Raw genomic sequence first — 20840 nt, forward strand, 5'->3', positions numbered from 1 at the left:
TAATTTCAATTTTTTTGTGTGTATTCTTATTTTCTTTGCAGATATGGAAGTTGGGTTTCTGGTTCATATGACGGATCCGTATAAATCTGAGTTGGTTAGAAACTCTGCTTTATTTGCCAATTTTATTTTGTTAGATGTTATAAAGTAATAGAAATCCATGAAATGCTATTACGAATTCATTTCTCAAGTGTTGTATGGTTTTGTGCAGTTGGTCTGCTGACAGCAGACTTCTCTTGAGTGGTAGCAAGGACTCTACCTTGAAGGTAACATTAATTTTGTTCATAATTCATTATAAATAATGAATAATCCAGATCAATTCTATAAATTTACAAGTACTCTTTTAATTTGTTATGATCTTAAACATGTTATATATTTAGGTTTGGGATGTGAGGACACAGAAATTGAAGCAAGACCTTCCTGGTCATGAAGATGAGGTTATTATTTTTTTTAATTTATATTTTTTTCTTAAAAAAAAAAGGTTAACAAGAATAAAGGTCATTTCAACAAGATGATAATTATTATCATTCTTTTCTTTCAATTTGTTAAGGTTTTTGCTGTGGATTGGAGTCCAGATGGTGAGAAAGTTGCATCGGGTGGTCGGGATAGAGTTTTGAAGCTATGGATGGGTTAAAAAGTTAAGAAAGCTTTTTGTATGTACTTCAAGGTGTACATGAACCATCTATTGCTCTCATATGGGTTGTGTTTCGTTATTAAGCATCAAACGCTTTACGTTCTTAGTTACATGTTTCCATTGTAAAGAACAGACATATGTAGACACATAGATGTATTATATGCATTTGTTATGTTTAGAATTCAGTTTTAAGTGAATTACAGTGAAACATGATGTAGGGATGTGATGCATCGGTGCTTTTGGATCGTACTATCTTTATTGGGAGTGAGAAAGACACTCTACCAAATCAGTCTTTGAGGGGATTTATGATGTAATCCGATTAGAGCATCGACCGATTCTCATTTTCATTCGAAATCTTCAATTTGCAAAGAGCACTGGAAAGAGCTTTCATTATACAACTTCACCTCATCTTCCTACACAGGTTTCCACTTTATTCAAATGTTGCCCGAAACTCATATCAAACCCTTTATGCCTTTCTAAACACCAATTGTTGATATCTTATCTTCTAGGGTTATAGATTGTTTATGGTTGAAAAGTCAAAGATTGGCAAGTCTCTTACAATCAGGTTTCTCTATGTTCATTTTGTTAATCTTTTTCAAGTGTTATTGTGATCTATATTTATTTGGAGTGATTATTTAGTTGCTAATGATAGCTACCGCATGTATTATCAGTGTCTTAAATGACACGTTGTTAGGGTTCAGGTTTCTGTTTGTTTAAATTGAGTTAGGGTAGGGTTTGGGAGTGCTGAATTGGATTGGAACTTATGTTAGGAGCATTAAAGTATGGGTGCAATCAGTTAATAGGGTTCGACCTAATTATGTTTTTGAGTGGAATTCGTGGGTTCCAAAGAAGGTAGGAATTGTGGCATGGAGGGCTGTGAAAGAGAGAATGTTGACTATAATTTTGCTGCTTAGAAGGAGAATCCAGGTTCCCTCGAAAACATGTGTTGTTTGTGGTGAATACAGTGAAACAAGCTAACATTTTTTTTTTGTTTCTTGCCCATTCGCCCAGTCGATGTGGCAGGCCACACTAGCAGTATTCAATACTACATTGACAAAAAATGAACATTTTTATACAACTGGAGCTATTATCATAACAGGTAAAATGAGCGGAACCGAGTATTATCTAATCTTGAAGGAACATTGTCATTTTAATTTTGTCACCTGCTTCAGGATAACAAAAAAGCCGTTGGAAGGATTTCATATAATTGTGGATGCTAGCAATGGAGTTGGTGGTTTTTTTGCTGTAAGTTTTTTTTTAATCTAAAAACGGGAGTTATGTGTCAATTAGTTTGATTTTCTTTTCTTTTTTTTTTCAGGGGAAGGTGATGTTACTTCTCGCAGTCAATTTCTAGAAACCTGATGATAATACGCTGTTTTTTAATATATTTTTTTGCAGGGAAAGGTGCTGCCTTCAGAGGAACTTAACTATGACCAGGTAATTTCCGTTAATTTTCTTTTGCAAAGTCACCAATATGCACCTCATTTAACGGGTCAATTCAGGCTTTAATTTTATTTGATATATGTAAAATATTAAAAAAAACGTAGCAAAATATAAAATGGGTACAAGTTAAACGGGTCAAAATTAGTCTAACTTATATTAAAATTCGTATGATGTCCTAAATTGTTCTATTTAAAAAAGATTAGATTCATAGATGTCAATAGTGGTAATAGCGCCCACTATAGCGCGTGCCGTAGCATTGCGAGGTTTTGGCGTTATTCGCTGGTTAGCGACTAAATAGCTGAAGAATACCAAATTTTATGGTTTTTTTTATTTTTATAAAAAATTAGTTTATTATATATGTAAAATTCTCTTTGATTTCAACTTAATATAAAAGCTAGCGAGTCGACACGAATTTCGACCTCCATATAGTGTTGAACATTTGATAGGTTAAATTCAATCTAATCAGCAGCTTTAGAGTTTGAGAAATGGAAAAGGGGATTTTAAAGTAGATGCTGAAAGTACTATAGAAAATGAAGTTCAATATGCCAACCATGGTTTGCTTTTTGATTTTGTTGAGTTCATTAAGGTATGTCTTTGGTCTTATTAAATAATTTAACTTAATGTGTAAATTGTTTTCTTAAAGGTAATGGGTTATAAAATGATTTCATGATATCACGTACATGCTCTTCAATTTGCAGAAACAGAAATGTGTTCCACTGGAAGATCTTGCCGCAAAATTTAAAGAACTCAGTTGTGTTTTTGTGTTCTACTCAAAGTGCCAATGTGGTTTGTTTTACTTTCTATAAATTACAAGTGTGTATTTATATTTTGAAACATTTGATACTTTTAAACAAAGGTGTCACTTTTGATCATTTACTTTTATGTGGGTTGATTTGGGTAACCAAACTTCATCCAAACAACCTCATCAACCGTTTTGTTCAAAGGTTACGATTCTTATTTATTGTGATCTATATTTGTTTGGAGTGATTATTTAGTTGCTAATGATAGCTCATGAGTTGCCGAAATATGGTCTTAAGGTTAGGCTCACATATTATGTTGTAGGTAGGTATGTTCTAATCCAATTTTATTGTAACTTAACTACAATAATTACGAAATTAGAAAATTATTAGGTGAATTCATATGGGAAAGAACATAAACTTTTAGACAACCATCTTTCATATACGTGCTATTCTATTTTCTCAACTTCTAACCTGTCGTGCCTATGCCTATGTGAGCAACTGTTGTCGAAATGAGCATGCCAATGTTCATCGTCATTATTATTATAATTATATCCAGTTCCAATTGAATGAAAGTGATTGTTTACTGAAACAAAGTTGTAAACTTTGAGGGAAATTGATAACGACTTACTTAAAACAGACTTGGAGTCATTTTTATCTGGTTTAGGAAGTAAATCGAAGCCTTGGACCTTGGACTAAGTTTTTCAGCTTTTAAATCTAACTTGGCTATAATCGGTGATGAATTGTTGGTCGCTAACGAGTAGAAGAACTCCAAGACAAGTCTCTGCCAATTAAGGTGATTTTATATCTTTTTTCGATGTTATTTGGTTTTTACAATTGGGCGTTGATTCAATTTCATGGGTTATGTTCTTTCAGTTTTATAGGAACCCGAAAATATAATTTATAGAAGAATTCAACATTCAGATTATGCCAGCTGCATTTCAGGATTATTCAAATACTCCCTGTTGATTATGATTTTAAACTTGACATATTTACTTATAAGCGGGTCAGCTTACAACACATCAAAGGGGTAATTTGTTTATAAAAAAAAGGCTAAATAGGTTTGGGCCAAATGAGTTAAAAGTCACCCATTTTCATATTATAAAACCTAGAACCTTTTAATCGGTTAAAAGAAGACGGTTTGAATGCGTCAAAGTGTCAAACGGTTGAAAGTTGACGAAGTCTGTTTTAATGCACACAATTTCTAAAATTGTTTAATTCAAATGTTAAGATTATTATTGTATTAATATGGTTTTTGTAATACTATGTAACACAATAAATACTTATTAAGAACAAAATTGGACAAAAACATATAATGTGTTAAGCTTTCTACTTTGATTCATGATTTATTTTGTAAATGAATTCACTTAAGTTTCAACCAGTTTTTTAGTTTTTGGCATGAAATTTGTGGACTTGGGATTAAACTCACATTGAATGTTTATTGACTATTTATTTCCTGATAGGTATTGTTGGGTTTGGTGGTAAATGCAGGTTATTGGACTTGGGTTTGACTTGAATGATGGCTAGAAGCTTGAAGTTTGTTGCTGATGCGTATGAAAGCCGATAGAGTTTTGAAGATTGATGTTTTTTGTTTGAACTGTATTTAGTCTTCATTTTGGTTGTTTTCGTTTATTTTTTGTTTGGATTTTGAATAGGTTTTATGTTTGTAATACTTGGGTTGTGTGTGGTCGTGAGTAGAGTTAGACGTAGTAATTGTTATTTGTTAGAGTGGTTGGGGCAGGGGTTTGTTAAAACCCGTTCTGTAAGGCCTTAGGCGTTTTTGAGGTTGGTGTTCTTGGGGTATGTCTCGGAAGACCCAATGCTCTTTAGGTGTAACTATTATTTTTTAATTTTATTAATAAAGTTTTGACGGGGTGCCGTCCCCGTTTAGAAAAACAAAAGATTGAATTAATTACTTTAGTTGCATGCCTAATTTGAGGTTTTCTTTGTAAATAGGCTTCCTTGATTTTTTTTATGGTATGGGATGAGTCGGGTTGGGTTGACACACAAACACAACTCCGATCATCGGATATTTAAACTAGATACAATGTTGGGGCCTTTTTGTTTCTACTCTTAGGGGAATCATTGCTTATGTAATGTGGAAGGCTTTCAACACTAATTCGAGGTTGGATCATTATTTATTTTATATCTATGGAAAAATTATGTTTACGATCAATATACATAACTTTAGGATGTCAAAGAGAAGCACTCAGTTACTCTCTTATAGCTCAATATCATCAAGATGTAATAAAGTATTTACGTATTAAAGTATAATTTTTTTTGTTGTTTAGCCACCCGTGTATTACACGGGAACTTAAACTAGTGGTATTATAAATGAAAATTTGATTTCTAAAAGATGAGATGTTGCAAGTTTTTTTATTGAACGGCTAATTATATTATTCATTACCCATCAATATAATACACATGCACCATCCAGCAAATAGCTAGATGGCAGCCATACAACGGAATACCATCCCCTAAACATTCTACTACATCACCTACTAAATCCCTAAACTGAAGTCATCCGTGCGCCCCATTCTAACTCATTTCGTTTACCCCTGTTCTTCAACCAAGTAAAGGACATAGCTTTAATTTCCCCCAAAATCTTGTCGATATGTGCACCCGTTCTGTGATTTTCATATGCACCAGCAGCACCACGACCTCAACTGCATGTTGCTTTAATCCCTTCGTGTCACACCCTAACGGATGGCGGAAACATCAGAGTGAGACGAACGGGATTGCTCATTGCATCATAACACTATTGTGACAATATTTAATTCAAAACCAATTTCCTTCATATTGTCAAGTACATCAAAAGAAATCACAATACGAAATTGGTAATTCAATATACAACAAAGTTTAATCAAAATATGATAACAAATCTAGTATTTCGATATGCGTTTACAAAGTCGTCCCTACTAGATTTCATTAAGATCATCATCATATCAACCTGCAACATGTTTAAAAGTATAATTCAACACACAAGGCATTGGCGAGTACGCAAGTTTAATACGTAGCATAAGTATAAAAAGAATTAAACAAATCCACATGTCAAACTAACTTACCAAGATTAACGTACAAACTGGCATGTGAATATTCAAGTCAATTATCTTATTACCGCATATAAGGCATTTAACATGACCATAAGTTAACGGGTGGTGCGTTACTCCTATGGCGCTATACATGTTAACGGGAGGTTTGTACGAAGTTAATGATAAGTTATCACACAAAAGAATCATCCAGAATAACGAATCAAGTATAATGTACGCATGCATGTATTGGATTATTGTGTTTGCATAAAGTATGATTGTGATTTTAATAGATTAGGCATATTGCAACCAAAAGTGTAAAAGCATAAAAAGGGTGTTCGAGTGCACTCACGGTTTTGCAAAGCTTTCCTTTGAATCCCGTGAAGAGTTTGTGAGTTGGAGGATGGAAAACCGAGGCCACCCTACATGGGGTAAACGAAGGTGTGTAAGTAAGGGAATTAAGATGGAAGATTCAGATTGGAATTTAAAGTACAAAAAGTATATATGTATAAAAGTATTATCTAGCCTAAGTACTTGTTTTTGACACTATGTTGTATGTGATTTCATGGGTCCTAGTTTGCCCATTAGAATCATCAACAAGAGACTTAGATTTGTAGATAAAGTAGCCTAAGTTTATGACGAATAATCATGACCCAATTATCAACATAAATTCATCCATGTTCATATTTATATATATATATATAGTTATAATATTAACCTAAGCTAAGTCCATCATAAGTATCATAGATTATCATGTAAGTCAAGCATGGAGGATTAACCTCTTTGTATGATTCACCACTACACAAATCATCACAAGGATGATTCGGAGGGTCATGAGTAACAAGAAATAAAACTAAATAATACATGCTCAAGTAGCCAAGTAAATCCTAACCCGGGTGAACCACCACGACATGGAAAGAGTTAACTAAGTGTCGGAGGCTAGGCGGGGTTATGTTACTTTGATACTAGGAAGCCACATGAGTGTTCATACACAAGGTTCACAAGTGAGGTAGTGGAACTAGATTGGAAAGCCAAAGCTCTCACGGTTCATACTTTTACAAGTCACAAGTTCAACCATATAGAAGATGGTGAATCGTGATGTTTTCAACACTTGGATTATACTATGTATGAACTTAAAGTAAAGAGTTTTGAACTCATAACTTGGTGGAAATCAACCTCAACACAAACCCACAACTATAGGCTAAGTTGTGAGCTTGGTGGTACAAAATTTCACCAATATTTAGCAAAGAAATTGAAGTTACATAAACATGAACAAAAACATAAAATAAACCTCACTTTGGACCTCAAATATGGTGAGGTTTCACCTTAGTTTGCCATGGAAAACTTGTGAAAACCTTCCTAGAGGTTATCCAAGTAAGATAGAAGAAGAAACAAGAAAGAATGAGTGAAGAAGTGAGCTATAACTCACTTTAAAGACTTGAAAGTTTTATACCCAAAATCAGAAATGTGAACATGATTTAGTAACATACTTACGTTGCGCATAAACAAGTAAAAAGATTAAAGGATCTTACCAACTACGCCTTCAACATAGATCAGGACATCCAAGCTACCCGGCTTCCAACGATCTCTCATGCCCGCAGCAATGAGCATCTTCTCACCAAACGAACTGTTTGACAGCGCAAGCAGATTTCGATACCATTCATCCCTCTTTATCGATACCTTCCTTTAAAAGGATATAAAAAATTGGCGCCATACCACATCACATATAAGGATAAATAATACGCGCTTCTAACCGGTATTGAACCCAAACTAAAACGGGTTTACAATGCATCCACACTACAACTTTTTCTAGTACAGAGCTCCACCCACTTGCATCCGCCCATGGAAGCAGCACTAGACTGGGGGACTTGAAAGGGTATGGTCCCAAATCTTGAGTCGACATGCTCAGCAACAAGCTTGTGTCATGCGTGGAAGGTCGTACCTAAAACAAGTAAACTTCATATTTAGTCGCCTTCAAGAATATCCACGCGAAACCTTTATGACGCAAGCCCTTGCATGCCAGTAAGGCATAGTATAACCAATACCAGTGACAGAGCATGCAACCAATAAGTGCACGTCAGGTTGGGTCCAGTGGAACCTCACGATGAACAATCGTGTAGGAGACAAGAAATATAAAAGGACACTGACGTGTCATCAATCACCGTACGCCATTCACTGCTCCATGTTCTCCATTAACCGTTGATTGCAAACCCGATAGCAAGGACAAATACTAGGCCACGTGGATCCAATCACCATGTGACATCTTCCCATTTACCTACAAGCACTAGCGGTTATGTCTAGGGGACAAATGAGATATCCATTGATGTCGACGTTGAGCCCAAGGCCCGTCATCCCATTTCCTTTGTTACTCTCTTCGGCTATAAATATAGGACTTCACTTCCAGGTTTAAGGATCGCTCTCTTACTCTCTCACTCAATACACACACTTATTATCCTCAAAACAAGTTCTTATTCTCATGCCAGAGGTTGGTTACAAGGAGAACCCCCCCCCCCCATTTTCCTCCTTGTAACAAGCTTCACAGTGTGGTGTTGTTTTGCATGATCAAGCAGTCATCAGGCGAGGAAGAAAGAAGATTAACCTTTCTTGAATGAGACTAATCCCACAAGTTAACCTTCGGATTAATTTGGTTTTTCTTCCATTCTCAATTGATTACTAATGGAAACTAAACCAACAACCTGAAGTGTTGGTTTTCACAATGTATAGAAGTTCGTATGGTTTCGTATATAAATCCATTACTTTTAACTAAAGTACCTTTTTGTTTCAAATACATAAAACGAGTGTTACAAGTTGGCAATGGAGCCATGGACCCATAGAGAAACGGGTGTAATAGTATAGAACAATTAGACTCGAACAACATGCTTATTTAGATATCAATGAATGTAGTGTTTCTTGGGGTGGTAAAACAACTTGAACTCAATAAGTAAACCTCAAATTTGAGAAACTTGGAATGTTTGGTATGAAGCCAGGTATGTGATTATTTAAAAAAATCATGAATAAACTTGGAACGTTTTGTATGGAGCCAAGTATGTGCAATACTATAAGGCTAAAAGGTATGGTCATAACCACCATGACCCTCCACATAGGTGTCATGTCACATACATCTAATCCACCATCGAAAACCACTACCTTATGGGTGTGGTCATGACTCAAACCACTATCCCCTTTATTATTTTAATTTATTTTTAAAGTGTTAAAATCTAGAAAAATGGAAAAGATGGCCCATGGTAATCGTTGTTCAATCCATGCCACACACCATGAATCATTGAGGGGGTGGTGTATCCTTCCATTCATGTTTCTACGTGGCGAATCATGTTCCAACCATGACCCCGACACCCTTCAGCCTAATAATAGTATTGAAAAAAGTACGACGTGTTAAATCTTTTTTATGTCGAAAAATTATGCTCGAATATACTCAAACGAAAGATAAGAAAATTTATGATCTTATGGTAATTTTTTCTAAAAGTATAATAAAATATGTAGAAGATAGAAATGGTTGATATGTTATATATTTTTTCTTTCCAATTTTGTCGCTCTTTCATTAAAAGTCCAATTTCCTTTATTAATAAGGAGTTTTGGAGTTCTCACTTTAACTACGGGTTCTGTTTAATTAAGAACAACTACGAGTTTTGAGAACTATGAGAGCTCCAGCTTCTCGTGCGAGTTGGGCCACCATTTTTATACAAATGTAGATAAAAATGTTTAAACACGTCTATAAAAACAAAAAACAAATTGTCGAATCAGTACTTACGCCTGATAAAAATTGTATTTACGCCTGAATGTAAATTTTGATTACGACGATGTAATTTTTTTTACATCTGATGTAAATTTTTGAATGCGACATTTTTTTATTTTAAAGTTTTTTGTTGGAACGAGTGATTTTTTTCAGATTTTTGAAAAAAAAAATTGAAAAAGAACTTTTGAAGCCTAGTTCTTATGGTTCTCACAACTGAAAGTGTATCTCATTTCACCCTTTCCATATATATATATATATATATATATATATATATATATATATATATATATATATATATATATATATATATATATATATATATATATATATATATATAAACATATATATATATATATATGGGATGTTTCAAATGAAAACCACTTTTAACGTGAAAACTTGAAAACTAACTAAAAAAGCCTAAAAACACACAATTTTTTTTTCAATTTTTTTATTAAAAATCGCTAGTTGTGTTTATAGCGTACATAATGTACGATTAGGCATATTATATGATAACCGGCCTATATGTATATATATATATATATATATATGTGTGATTTCATGTAAAAATCACCATTTCCTATACACATGCGATACCTTAAAAAAACACATGCGATTTCATGCATACACTTGACATTTGATTTCGCATGCAATGTCATGTATACCATGCGATTTTGATTGATGTATTAAAATTCAATAATTTCTATCTATAGGGGTACTGAAGCCAGATGATGAAGGATTGACAAATAAAGATGAGGGAGGAGTGACAGACACCCTTATTGCAAACATTCAAACTGTCGAAACGGGTGTATACGCTTACAAACCACCTGTCAAAGGTAAAAAACACTTTCTATTAGAAAAAAAAATAAAAAGAAGAAAATATTATAATTTTTAACTTACTCTGGCCTGCAGAAAGTGGTGAAAACGAAACTGGTATGGAAGAAACAGTGAAGTTAGCCGAATCTACACAAAACATTCAAGAAAAAGTTCAAGAAAATGAGCCACAAGTGGAAGTAGTTTCTTTAGGAAAAACTACACAAAAGGACCCTCAACAAACCGATTCAGGTATCGAAGTTGAGAAGGAACCAGAAGTTGAATGCCCTCAGGTGACGGCTAAGGAATTGCAATCAGTTGAGTCGCTTTTGAGCCTGGGACCCAACCTGGAAGAAAATAAGGGAAAAAACCAGCTAGGGGGGGAGAAAAAACTCAAAGCCAAAGTAAGTTATACCAAAGGGGTTAAATGAACTCCTTTATAAGACAATAGAAGCCGCCAAAATTCGAAATGAGAAAAGATGTGCAGAGCTTAGAGAAGCATTTTGTTCCCCTTTCTGCAACAGAGTGGTAAACATGCACGAAGCACTATTGAATCAAGAATTGAGTGTGATCCGATACACATTTTCTACATTTGCAAACATAGAGTAAGTAAAACAATTATATCAAGTAACAAACATCTAAATATATACACTCAAAATATTTAATTATTTAATTTTTGCCTGGCAGGGATGTATTTTACCGATTAAAAACCGGGGTTTACACGGTCAAAGGTATCTTTGAAAGCTTCTACAGGGATCAGTACGTAGCATCAAACGGAATAAATGCATTTATGGATGTTCTCAACCTTGAAGAGAAGAACAGGGATAGAAAATCATCACCATACAGACTCTTCTTATTTAGCACAATGATGGTATGTTTTTCTAAGCATATTGGCATTTGAAATTAAAACAGAAAATGCATATTCAATGATTTCGCATACTAATTATAGTTAAATCGCATATAGAATAGTATATAGTTTTCCTGTGATTTCGCATACTATTGTAATTTCGCATACAGTATATATACAGTTCGCATGTGAAAAATTTTCACACATTATTTTGCATGTACTAAATTCGCATGTACAAATACCTTGTAATACATTACTTAACCTTGGTTCTAATTACATAACATACAGCCGGATATCATGTACAAGGAGGAGAAATACACAGACAACCAACGTCTAAATGTATTTGCCTGAAATTTAGAAGACATAATACTAAAATATGAGGTAAAAAAACTTGATTCGGTTGACTTGGTGTTTATTCCGGTACTTCAAGGTGACCACTTCTATGTCTTGTGCTTCCACTTGAAAACCGGCAAAATTGAGCTGATTAACAAGAGTTTGAGGAAAGATACAAGGGGCTTCCAGGCACACTGGTAATATAAAAACTTATTCATATACATGTTATATTTTATGTAAAAGCTACTGACACAATGTTGCTATGTTACAGAGAAGGGTATTGGTTTTATACCTACAAAAGGCCTTAAAACCAACACCGGCTATAAAAGCACTTGAAACATCAGTGATAGAAAGAAAAGTGATGGAATGGAGGACGGAGAATAACGGTGTAGACTGTGGAGTGTTTACGATGCGTCACATGGAAACATACAAAGGAGAGAAAACACCATGGGTGACTGGGTTTGTGAAAGAAAATGAAGTAAACAACAGACAGAATTCACAACTTCATCTCCCGAGGCACATATATCTAAGTAAAATCATTCTATCCGAACACAATGTGGAGCGTCAAAAAATAATTGAACTGACAAATGCTTTCGATAAAAGGCCGGACAGAGAAAAGTATTTCAAAGATTTGGACAAAATAATCCCAGATAGGTTGAGAGCATTTATTGGAAAGGACTAGTAGACTTGTTTGATGTTGAATTTCTGTTGCATATTTACACTTGTTAGATTACATTAATGTTTTTAATTTCGCATATTTTGTGTATAAAATCGCATGTTTGACATTGAATTGCTTAAAATATGCAAAATGGGGAATATAAACATACGAATTCAAATCCCATGCCATAACACAACATGCGAATTATATGAGACATAAAACACTTGCATGTTTTATTAAATAAAAGCACTAAAATAAACAAGTTCATTCAAAAGATGAAAGGAACTTCATTTTCATCTCCATCGAGCATCTTAAGATAGTTATTGCATCCGCCAACTCTTTCAACTGCTTCTCATCCCTCTCACCCAGGTCAACCATGAACATTACAGCAACTTCTTGAAGACTACTCACTTGCATCTGAGAAAGTAAGTTCACAATTTCTTGTCTTCTCTTCATGTTTTCTGTTACACGAGAAATGTTGGTTTCCAGCATCTCTTGACATGATCGATCCTCTTGAATTTGTTCCTAAATCCTATTTCTCAAAGACTGTTTGATACTTGATTCAGAAGAGGATGTTGGGAGGTCTGCCATTTTTTAATAAGATAACATATAAGTGGTTTGAAATGGTGATAAAAAGATAAACTTTATAGTAAAAGAAAAACGCACTGTAAAATTATTGATATGAATTATTGATATCAATTATTGAACTGAATTATTTGATTTGAATTATTGAACTGAATTATAAAACACACTGTGCGAAATTACATATAATTACCTTTAAAGCATGCGAAATATTGAGCTAAATATGTTAAATACTTTTTAGTCTGCGAAATGACCAACTTAACCATGCGAAATTACATATTAAAACTTTATTGTGTGCCAAATGTCCAACTTAAACATGCGAAATTATTCATATGATCCAATCTTTAATACCTGCGATATGTTAAAAACAACACATGCGATATGTTAAACTCACCAAATAAACCCAGAAACATCTTATCTTCAACCTCTTTAGAATCTAATAACATGAAAACACCTCTTTAGAATCTAATAACATGAAAACACCTTCAAATCAAATAAAACTCATACCTTAACCGTAACCCTATGATGAAAAACCCAAAATAAACATCCTAAATGACGAATCCAGCATTTTCAGTATCGCCAATGTGTGTTCGGTATAGGAATCAATGATACGAACAATAATTAGATAGACGGTTTTGAAACGAACTCGTAATCTGCTTCCTTGTTGACGGAATTCCCTAATTAGCCCTCAGATGATTGAACAGAATGTCTGATATACCCTTATCTAATTAAATTCAATCAGGACACGTGTATGGCTATGGGGATCGCGTACGTAATGTACGATTAGGGGATTTGTATCCTACACTTCCTCTATATATATATATATTGAAAAAAAGTTTAAAAAAAACAAAAGAAGTTTTAAACAGGAGGGGCTAGTTATATTAATTTAAAAAGTTGAGGAATTAATTATATAAAATTTGAGAGGCTAATTGTGTAAATTTAAAAAAAAAAAATCGTCAACCTGCAAATCTCCTCCCTCCCTTTTAAAACACAGCTTGAATTTTATTTTATTTTTAGAAAATAATTGATCAAAAGACGTTGACAAGGTTCACTATCAACCTCACACCTGCGATCAGCATCACAATAATAAAAAATAAAAATAAATTAAAAAAAAAAAAAAAAAACTATAATAGGGATATGCCTAACATCCATGATATCCATGGCTAAAATTATCAAAATCCATCTCATACTTGATCCGTTCTCATACATTGAATCTAACCGTGGAATGCAATTTGCGAAGGTATGCTTATTTGATCCTTCATTGTATTAACTGCTACTAGTGTTTGTATGGTGTACACTAAGACTACACGGTATGGGGGCGTTAACCCCATGCCACCTCAACAACTTTTTCATCAATAGTGCCCCCCAACCATATCATGGGCGCTATTGACTGGTCGTGGTTCCAATGGCGGGCAATAACGAGTTGTGTGTGTGAAAGGGGTATGCTATTGATGAAAAGGGGGATTTATCCCATATATTGGTTGCACCAAAAGGGGGCTCTATTGGTGATGTGGCGTTGAGATGACACAATGAAGCTCCTAAGGGCTCCAAACCATACCATACAGCCTAACAATCAGTCTTCGCAAATATTATGAATGCGTCATTCATGGTTTGATTCCATTGGTTTTGGGTGGAGTTAATGGCCCAAACTAATGACCACCATTTTGCAAACTAGCCTATCAAACTGGCTTGGTATTTTTAATCCATGATCGTTATTTACATTTATTTTCTCAAATGCTCATAAGTGTCATGAATACATAATAATTAACACTTGCATGATGAAACAATATACGCGAGAAGTTAACCCGACATGTTTGATTTACAAGTTTACACGAACAGTTACAAAACATTGACCAGATCATTAGACCTGTTTTTTTTCAAACCATAAAGCATGAGCTGAATCGTATGAACTCCAAATTGGGTGAATTAAACTATTTGCTTCTTTCTTAACAATCCGATTAGTTTCAGCTTTCAATGACTTATATATTTCCCTAATATGTTGTGTACTAATATCGATCATATAAATTTCCCTAATGCGTTGTTTGAACATATATGAAAAAAGAAGTAAATGATTCAATATCTACTAGAAAAACTTAAAAGGAAATCTCAAAATTTTCATGGGACAGACATCATAACATGACAAAGGATGCAACGAAAGAAAAAATCATAAAAATGATCAGCCACCGTAATAGTGGCCAAGTCTTGTACACAATGACCTTTCCCCCAAAAGTTGTACTTAAAATCAGTACAAAAAGACAGTCAACACTCATGACTAACATATGACATTTCCCAACCTTGACCCAGACAACTAAACTTGTACCATATAAATGCGCCGTATGCTTCGATTACCAAATTTACCCACGTACCGAAAACACACGCCCAATCATCCCTTGGGTCCAAGTAGCAGTCTCCTTGAGTTGTTCATCTTCAGACTGAAGACATTCTCCCAAAAACTCACTACAGAACGCCATATCTTTGAATAGCACCTTCACATTTGGACCAAGTGCATCCGCAAGATCTCCCAACACTGCTACTGCCGCTCTCACCACACTCTCATCTCTGCACCACCCCAATGCAAAAATTAGGTTATTTCAAAGATAATTTTTTTCTGTAACTAAATTGTTACATAAACCTTAAATTGAAAGGCCAGTGCCGACCACGTTTCTGATTTGACAAAAATACACCCCTCAATTTTTCTAAATTGACAAAATTCACCCCTCAAATTTCTAACTTGACAAAAATAACTCTCCTACTTTCTAACTTGACAAAAAAGATCTCCATTAACTTCTCTTTAACCCACAAACTTTTGACATGTAACCCATTATACCCTCCAAATTTGCTATAATGTCAAAGGTAACCCTCTAACCTTGCAAATGTCACTTTGACTCCCACAACTTTCTAAAGTTACGAGTTTACAGTAAAACCAACTTCTTACGGTTTTCTAAAGTTACGAGCTTATTTAAGTTTATATATGAAAAAAGATAATCCATACCTGTTAGCATCCTTAACAACAACTTCTATGAACTTCAAAAGATGTGGAGCATGAGGCAACATGATCTCAGCCTTTGAACTCTTGAACCCTTGTAAGATACCTGAATACGCCTCAAAGATGCTTCTCTTCAGCTGATTACCATACTCCACCATCTCTTCATCCGTATTGTCTATCTGTGCACACACTTCGGCAGCACCTTGCATCATCGGCACTGCATACGAAACATACTTTTCAAAGTGTTCCCCAATCGCAAGTGCCACATCACCAAAGCACGAAAAAATCGGAGGCTTAACAGACCGATGCAGGTCACCGCTAGAAAGATCCTTAAGGAGAAGCGTCATGATATTATCACAGTACGGTAGCATCTTGTCATCCAAAGCCCGGCATATATCACCAACCACACCAACAGAGATGGAGCAAACCTGGTATTCCTCAAAATTCTGAAGACCCATTTCCAAATATTTGTAGAACTCCGGCATGTACTTCTCGAATTGCGGTCCAGTGCCATACGCAAGAGCACCAATGGCAAGCATTGCTTCTTCATGTACAGTTGAGCTACGACAAGCAAACACCTTGAGAAATAGCACCATGATCTGATCCGCAGCTTGTAATATAACGTGCTTAGTTACATCAGTACCGCTAAGTTTCTGAATAATTACTTGCATGACACCGCAAAGCAAAGCTTGCAGGTCTCCTTGTTTTTCTCTATCATCTGATGATAGAATCTGAAGCTCGATTGTTTGTCCCAGTTTGTTCATGATAACTGGAAGAAGTTGCGCTATTAATTGAGATGATTCAGCTATATTAGAACATCTAACCACCTCATTCAAGGTTTCATAAGCAGCAGACCTTAACTTTGTATCATTAGCGTCTGTTCGTTCAGCGGTTGATATAAGCGCGGTTATGATATCCGGAAGATACGGTGTGAGAACAGAGGAGCCAGTTTCAAAACCTTCATAGCCTTGAGCGAGAAAATAAATAGCCCCGCAGACCTTCTCCGCAACATTGGGAGAATCTTTGATACTTTCTAGAAGGACCACCATAACTCGTTGAAGATTAGCAGGTGAAATGACGGAAAACCCCGTGGCTGGACTGTGCAACAGTTCGAATATACGACTGAGGGTCCATGCAGTGGTGTCTTTCACATGACTGTTTTGATCCTTCATGGCATTAAGCAGAAAGTCTAATGCCGATATAACCATCGGCGATAGCTTTTCAACACTTGGGCCTTCGAGAATTGATCCAAACGCATATGTAGCAGCCTCACGAGATCGCCAATCGGGTTTTGATATGTTATCCTGCACGAAAGGCATAACTAACGGCACTATAGCGTCACCAACAGTTCTAGCGACAAGACCGAGGCACGTTCCCCCTGCCATGGCGAGATTCCAGATACCGTCTTCTTGATCCTGATCTTCATCCTGCTTCAATAAAGTTTCAAGCAACATGGGAACCAACAACGATAGAGCCTTCTCGATGAAACGTGAATGCGGGTATGAATCGCCACTTTCGAAATCTTGAAGATCGATCTCTTCGTCACAGATAGAACTCCAGAATTCAATCGCTTGAAGAGCAACACCTTCCTCATCTCCTTTGACGGCGTTTGCGGTTAGTTCAAAAAGAGTCTGCATATATGGCTCTAAAACATCATAGTAGGTTGACGCTATTGACACTAGACATTCAAAAGCAGCTTGTCTAACGTCAGATTCTTTCGCCATGGCTGTTTCGCACACAACTTTCATGATGTAGTTCCGCTCCATCTCGTTTTCGAAATTGGTTTGTGCAAAATCAAGAGCGTTGTACAACGCGGTAGCTGCCGCAAGACGCACAGAGCTCTGTTCGGTAACATTCATACCTTGCACCACAGCAGTGAGGACAGAGTTAACCTCATCTTGCACAAGATCGTTGTGGGATATCTCTTCACATACATACCCAAGTGCCTCTAAAGTTGCTTGTTTCAATGATGCCGGCTTATCTTGTTGGGTCATGTTTCCAAGCAAAGAACCGATAAGCTCAGGCCATTCTTTTCTTGGAATTTCTATCGAAGCGATTTTGGCGATGACTTGAGCAGCAGTGTGACCTGCTTCGGGAACAGATGAACCGAGAGTATTTAACAGCAGGCCTTTGACTTGGGATCTGAAAGGCGCATCATTTGACATCCACTGTTGCACCAAGTGTTCCTTTGTGGTAGCGTCTTTAGCATCCAATGAGTTCTTAAGCACAATACCAGCCAATCTACGAGACTCCATAGGCTTCCCATCATTCGAGAGCTCAAGTGATAAAGAGAGAAGAAATCCAGGAAGGTTTTGCTCTTGGAACTGTCGAAGCTTGCCCTCTGCGTCAGTTCGAACCTTTGTATCAGCTGATTGAGCAGCTAACAAGAATTGCGTAATCTCGACAGCCATTTTTTCCTACTCAAAAACACAATAAAACAAATCACTTTTACACATTCAGCAAACATGTCTTGACACATAGTTTCAGGCTCATAGTCTATACAAAATTATTCAGGTTCCCAGTACTCGTAAGATAGTCGTTATGTTGGCAACAAGTAGAGAAAGCATCTAAAAATACCAACTAACACTAGCATGAGTAACAATTAGAAAACAGGGTGGCTGTGCAAAATGTTGAACTCGTAAGATAGTTATCATGTTGACAACAAGTAGAAATATCATCTCATAAACCATAACAGCATGAGTAACAATTCGAAAACAGTGTGGCAGTACTAAAAGTTTATATTACTGGTACTACAGTTTACAAACTTGTATCAGAATATTCTACAAGCAACAGTACCACAACGCCTAATAACATATATTCAACATAATTCTGAACCTGCTAATCAACTATTACAACTGAGAAAATTTTATCCAAAATACCATATTTTAATTCTCAACCACTTCCCCACTTTAAATCACATAACTGTAAACATCTAAAAAATCAAATAATTGCCAATATGTTTATCCTTCTTTTGAAAATTAATGACATAAAAGTATCATATTTTCATATTCACAAATATCGATCAAACAAACTCAACTAAAATCTCCCCTGCCAATACAAATAGACCTATAAACAAAAGAACATCTCATAACTAAAAACACATGACGCGCCTCACGACTCAAATACCAAACAATAAATCAAACAAACCAGTATACCTAAGCCAAATAACATCAATCCACAAGTAAAGTAAGATCTATAACTACGTAATCAAACCAGAAACATCAAACAATCAACAAGCTCAACCTAACAATAAGCCCTACGCATCGTGAAAACTGAAATCCAATCGGTAAACATAAGCTTCGTAACAAAATCCTTACAATTGCAATAGCAAAGCACGAACTAAACTGAGATCTACAGTTAAAAAATGAAAAATCAACATCGTATAAACCCTAGGCTGAAATTAGAACAAAATCAACGAATTATACCTTACTGTAGATGAAATTGGATGAACGCGGATGAGATTTGAAGTACCGCAGAGGTTGAAATATTGTGTGAGTTTTAGGGAGAGAGAGTGTGAGTGTAGTGAGAGAGTTTATATTTCGAATGAATGAGAGGAAGCGGGAGGGATGAAGAAGAGGGGAAAGAGAAATAGCAAAACGGGCAGGTGACCGAACTGCCCGAGATCGCCGACCTGTCTTTTCTAAAACCCTAGTTTTCTTTTGTAATCGGTGAGATGATAAATTTGAAATGTTGCACGTGCGAGGAGCGTGCCAAACTCAATTCCAAATGTGGGTTTAAATTTCCGTTTTTTCTTCACGTGGTTGTGTCGTTTTAACGATTTTGCTTCAATCTTTTAAAATGAAAAGTTATTTTGCTTCACGACCTTAACTCTATCCATAGTATATGTTAACTGAACAGGTATTTTGATAATTTCAAGTATAAAATAAAGGTACTTTGATAATTTATATTTAAGACAACCATTTAACTATTTATTATCATTATACCTAGTAGTGATACCCTTGTGTAAACACAGGTGGTTTTTAAAAATTCATGTATACCACATTTTAATGGAAAGTATAGATAGGTGTCTAGATATTGTAATTTTTAGTTTAGTTTTTCTTTTGATTAGTTAATATTAAATTAGTCATGAGTTATTCTCACAAATCTTGCATGTTGATGCATTTGAACTCTCATTTACAATTAAACAAAAAATCAGCCTAAACAAATAATCAAAAGTAGTCACTACCTTTCATCCTAAAAAGCGAGAACTACTATTTTACTTTGCCGAATGTTCATATCTGTTTGAAATGTGTTTATCAAACTTCAATACAGAAGTTGTAAAACATCAACGAATATACTAACAAACTTAAAATCTTTACTTTGAAAAAAATCAATAGAATCTGAATACAACTTAACTTTCAACAAACATTAACTACGATCACACGATCACCTGCCTCAACAACTTTCAGCAAAACCCAATCAAGAGTCTCTTACCCAGCAACATCTCCTTCGCTACATGTTGTGTCATGGCTACATATGATGTTGGAAACAATGTCGCAACTGCTGATCCAACAATCTCCCTATAGAACAGATGATGCCAAAACCCTTCTTTATTACTAATCTTTATTTCTCATCAACATATCCTTGATTTGTCCTTTGAATTATAGTTCAAAGTCTAGGGAGAACATGTCTTCTTCATCATCCCTTTCAAGTTGAAGGTCCAACAAATCTTGGAGATCGTATGCATTCTGACCATATGGACTTTCCATTTTAAGTTTTTCAACACTGTCATCTGAACTGCTCAAAGTCAATACGTGGGTGTCTGAGGATGACTTCCACTTTAGTATTTTTGGATCAGATGGTTCTCTTGGGACAAGACTTATTGAAGATGAGTTTGGTGATTGTGGTCTGCTGACTAAATTTGCAACTATTTCTCTGAGTTGAGCAGCAAGTAAGTCAGCAGCAGGGTCAATGTGGTAATCAAACAAACACTTTATTGCCTCTTTTCTGTATTCTTCATACTTCTGCTCATCTTCCTCATCAGTCTGCTTTTGCTTTTGCCTTTTTAATTGCCCTTTCAAGTTGAAGGT

The 20840-nt window shown here is 35.4% G+C and overlaps 1 protein-coding gene and 1 long non-coding RNA gene across 2 annotated transcripts; one reads left to right on the top strand and one right to left on the bottom strand.

Annotated features, from left to right (window-relative positions):
• Window positions 1–219: 219 nt before the first annotated feature.
• Window positions 220–658, top strand: LOC110865707. Its single transcript, XR_002550889.2, has 3 exons — window positions 220–263; window positions 378–434; window positions 548–658. It is a non-coding gene; the product is annotated as an uncharacterized LOC110865707 (long non-coding RNA).
• Window positions 659–14896: 14238 nt separating this feature from the next.
• On the bottom strand, window positions 14897–19485 carry LOC110865705 (importin subunit beta-1). The gene is made up of 3 exons (XM_022115031.2): window positions 19236–19485; window positions 15817–18227; window positions 14897–15383 (listed from the first exon to the last, which is right to left on the bottom strand). The coding sequence occupies exons 2-3, from the start codon at window positions 18219–18221 to the stop codon at window positions 15179–15181; spliced, it is 2610 nt and encodes an 869-aa protein (XP_021970723.1). The 5' UTR covers window positions 18222–18227; window positions 19236–19485; the 3' UTR covers window positions 14897–15178.
• Between the last annotated feature and the right edge of the window lie 1355 nt (window positions 19486–20840).

This window comes from Helianthus annuus, chromosome 6 (assembly GCF_002127325.2).
Source record: "Helianthus annuus cultivar XRQ/B chromosome 6, HanXRQr2.0-SUNRISE, whole genome shotgun sequence".
Classification (NCBI taxonomy): domain Eukaryota; kingdom Viridiplantae; phylum Streptophyta; class Magnoliopsida; order Asterales; family Asteraceae; genus Helianthus; species Helianthus annuus.

Excerpts from the sequence above, each read along its gene's own strand:
- LOC110865705 (XM_022115031.2), bottom strand. The coding sequence starts at position 18,221 with ATGGCTGTCGAGATTACGCAATTCTTGTTAGCTGCTCAATCAGCTGAT. Across the intron at positions 15,384-15,816 it reads GTTGTTAAGGATGCTAACAG|AGATGAGAGTGTGGTGAGAG; the intron begins GTATGGATTATC and ends GGGGTGGTGCAG.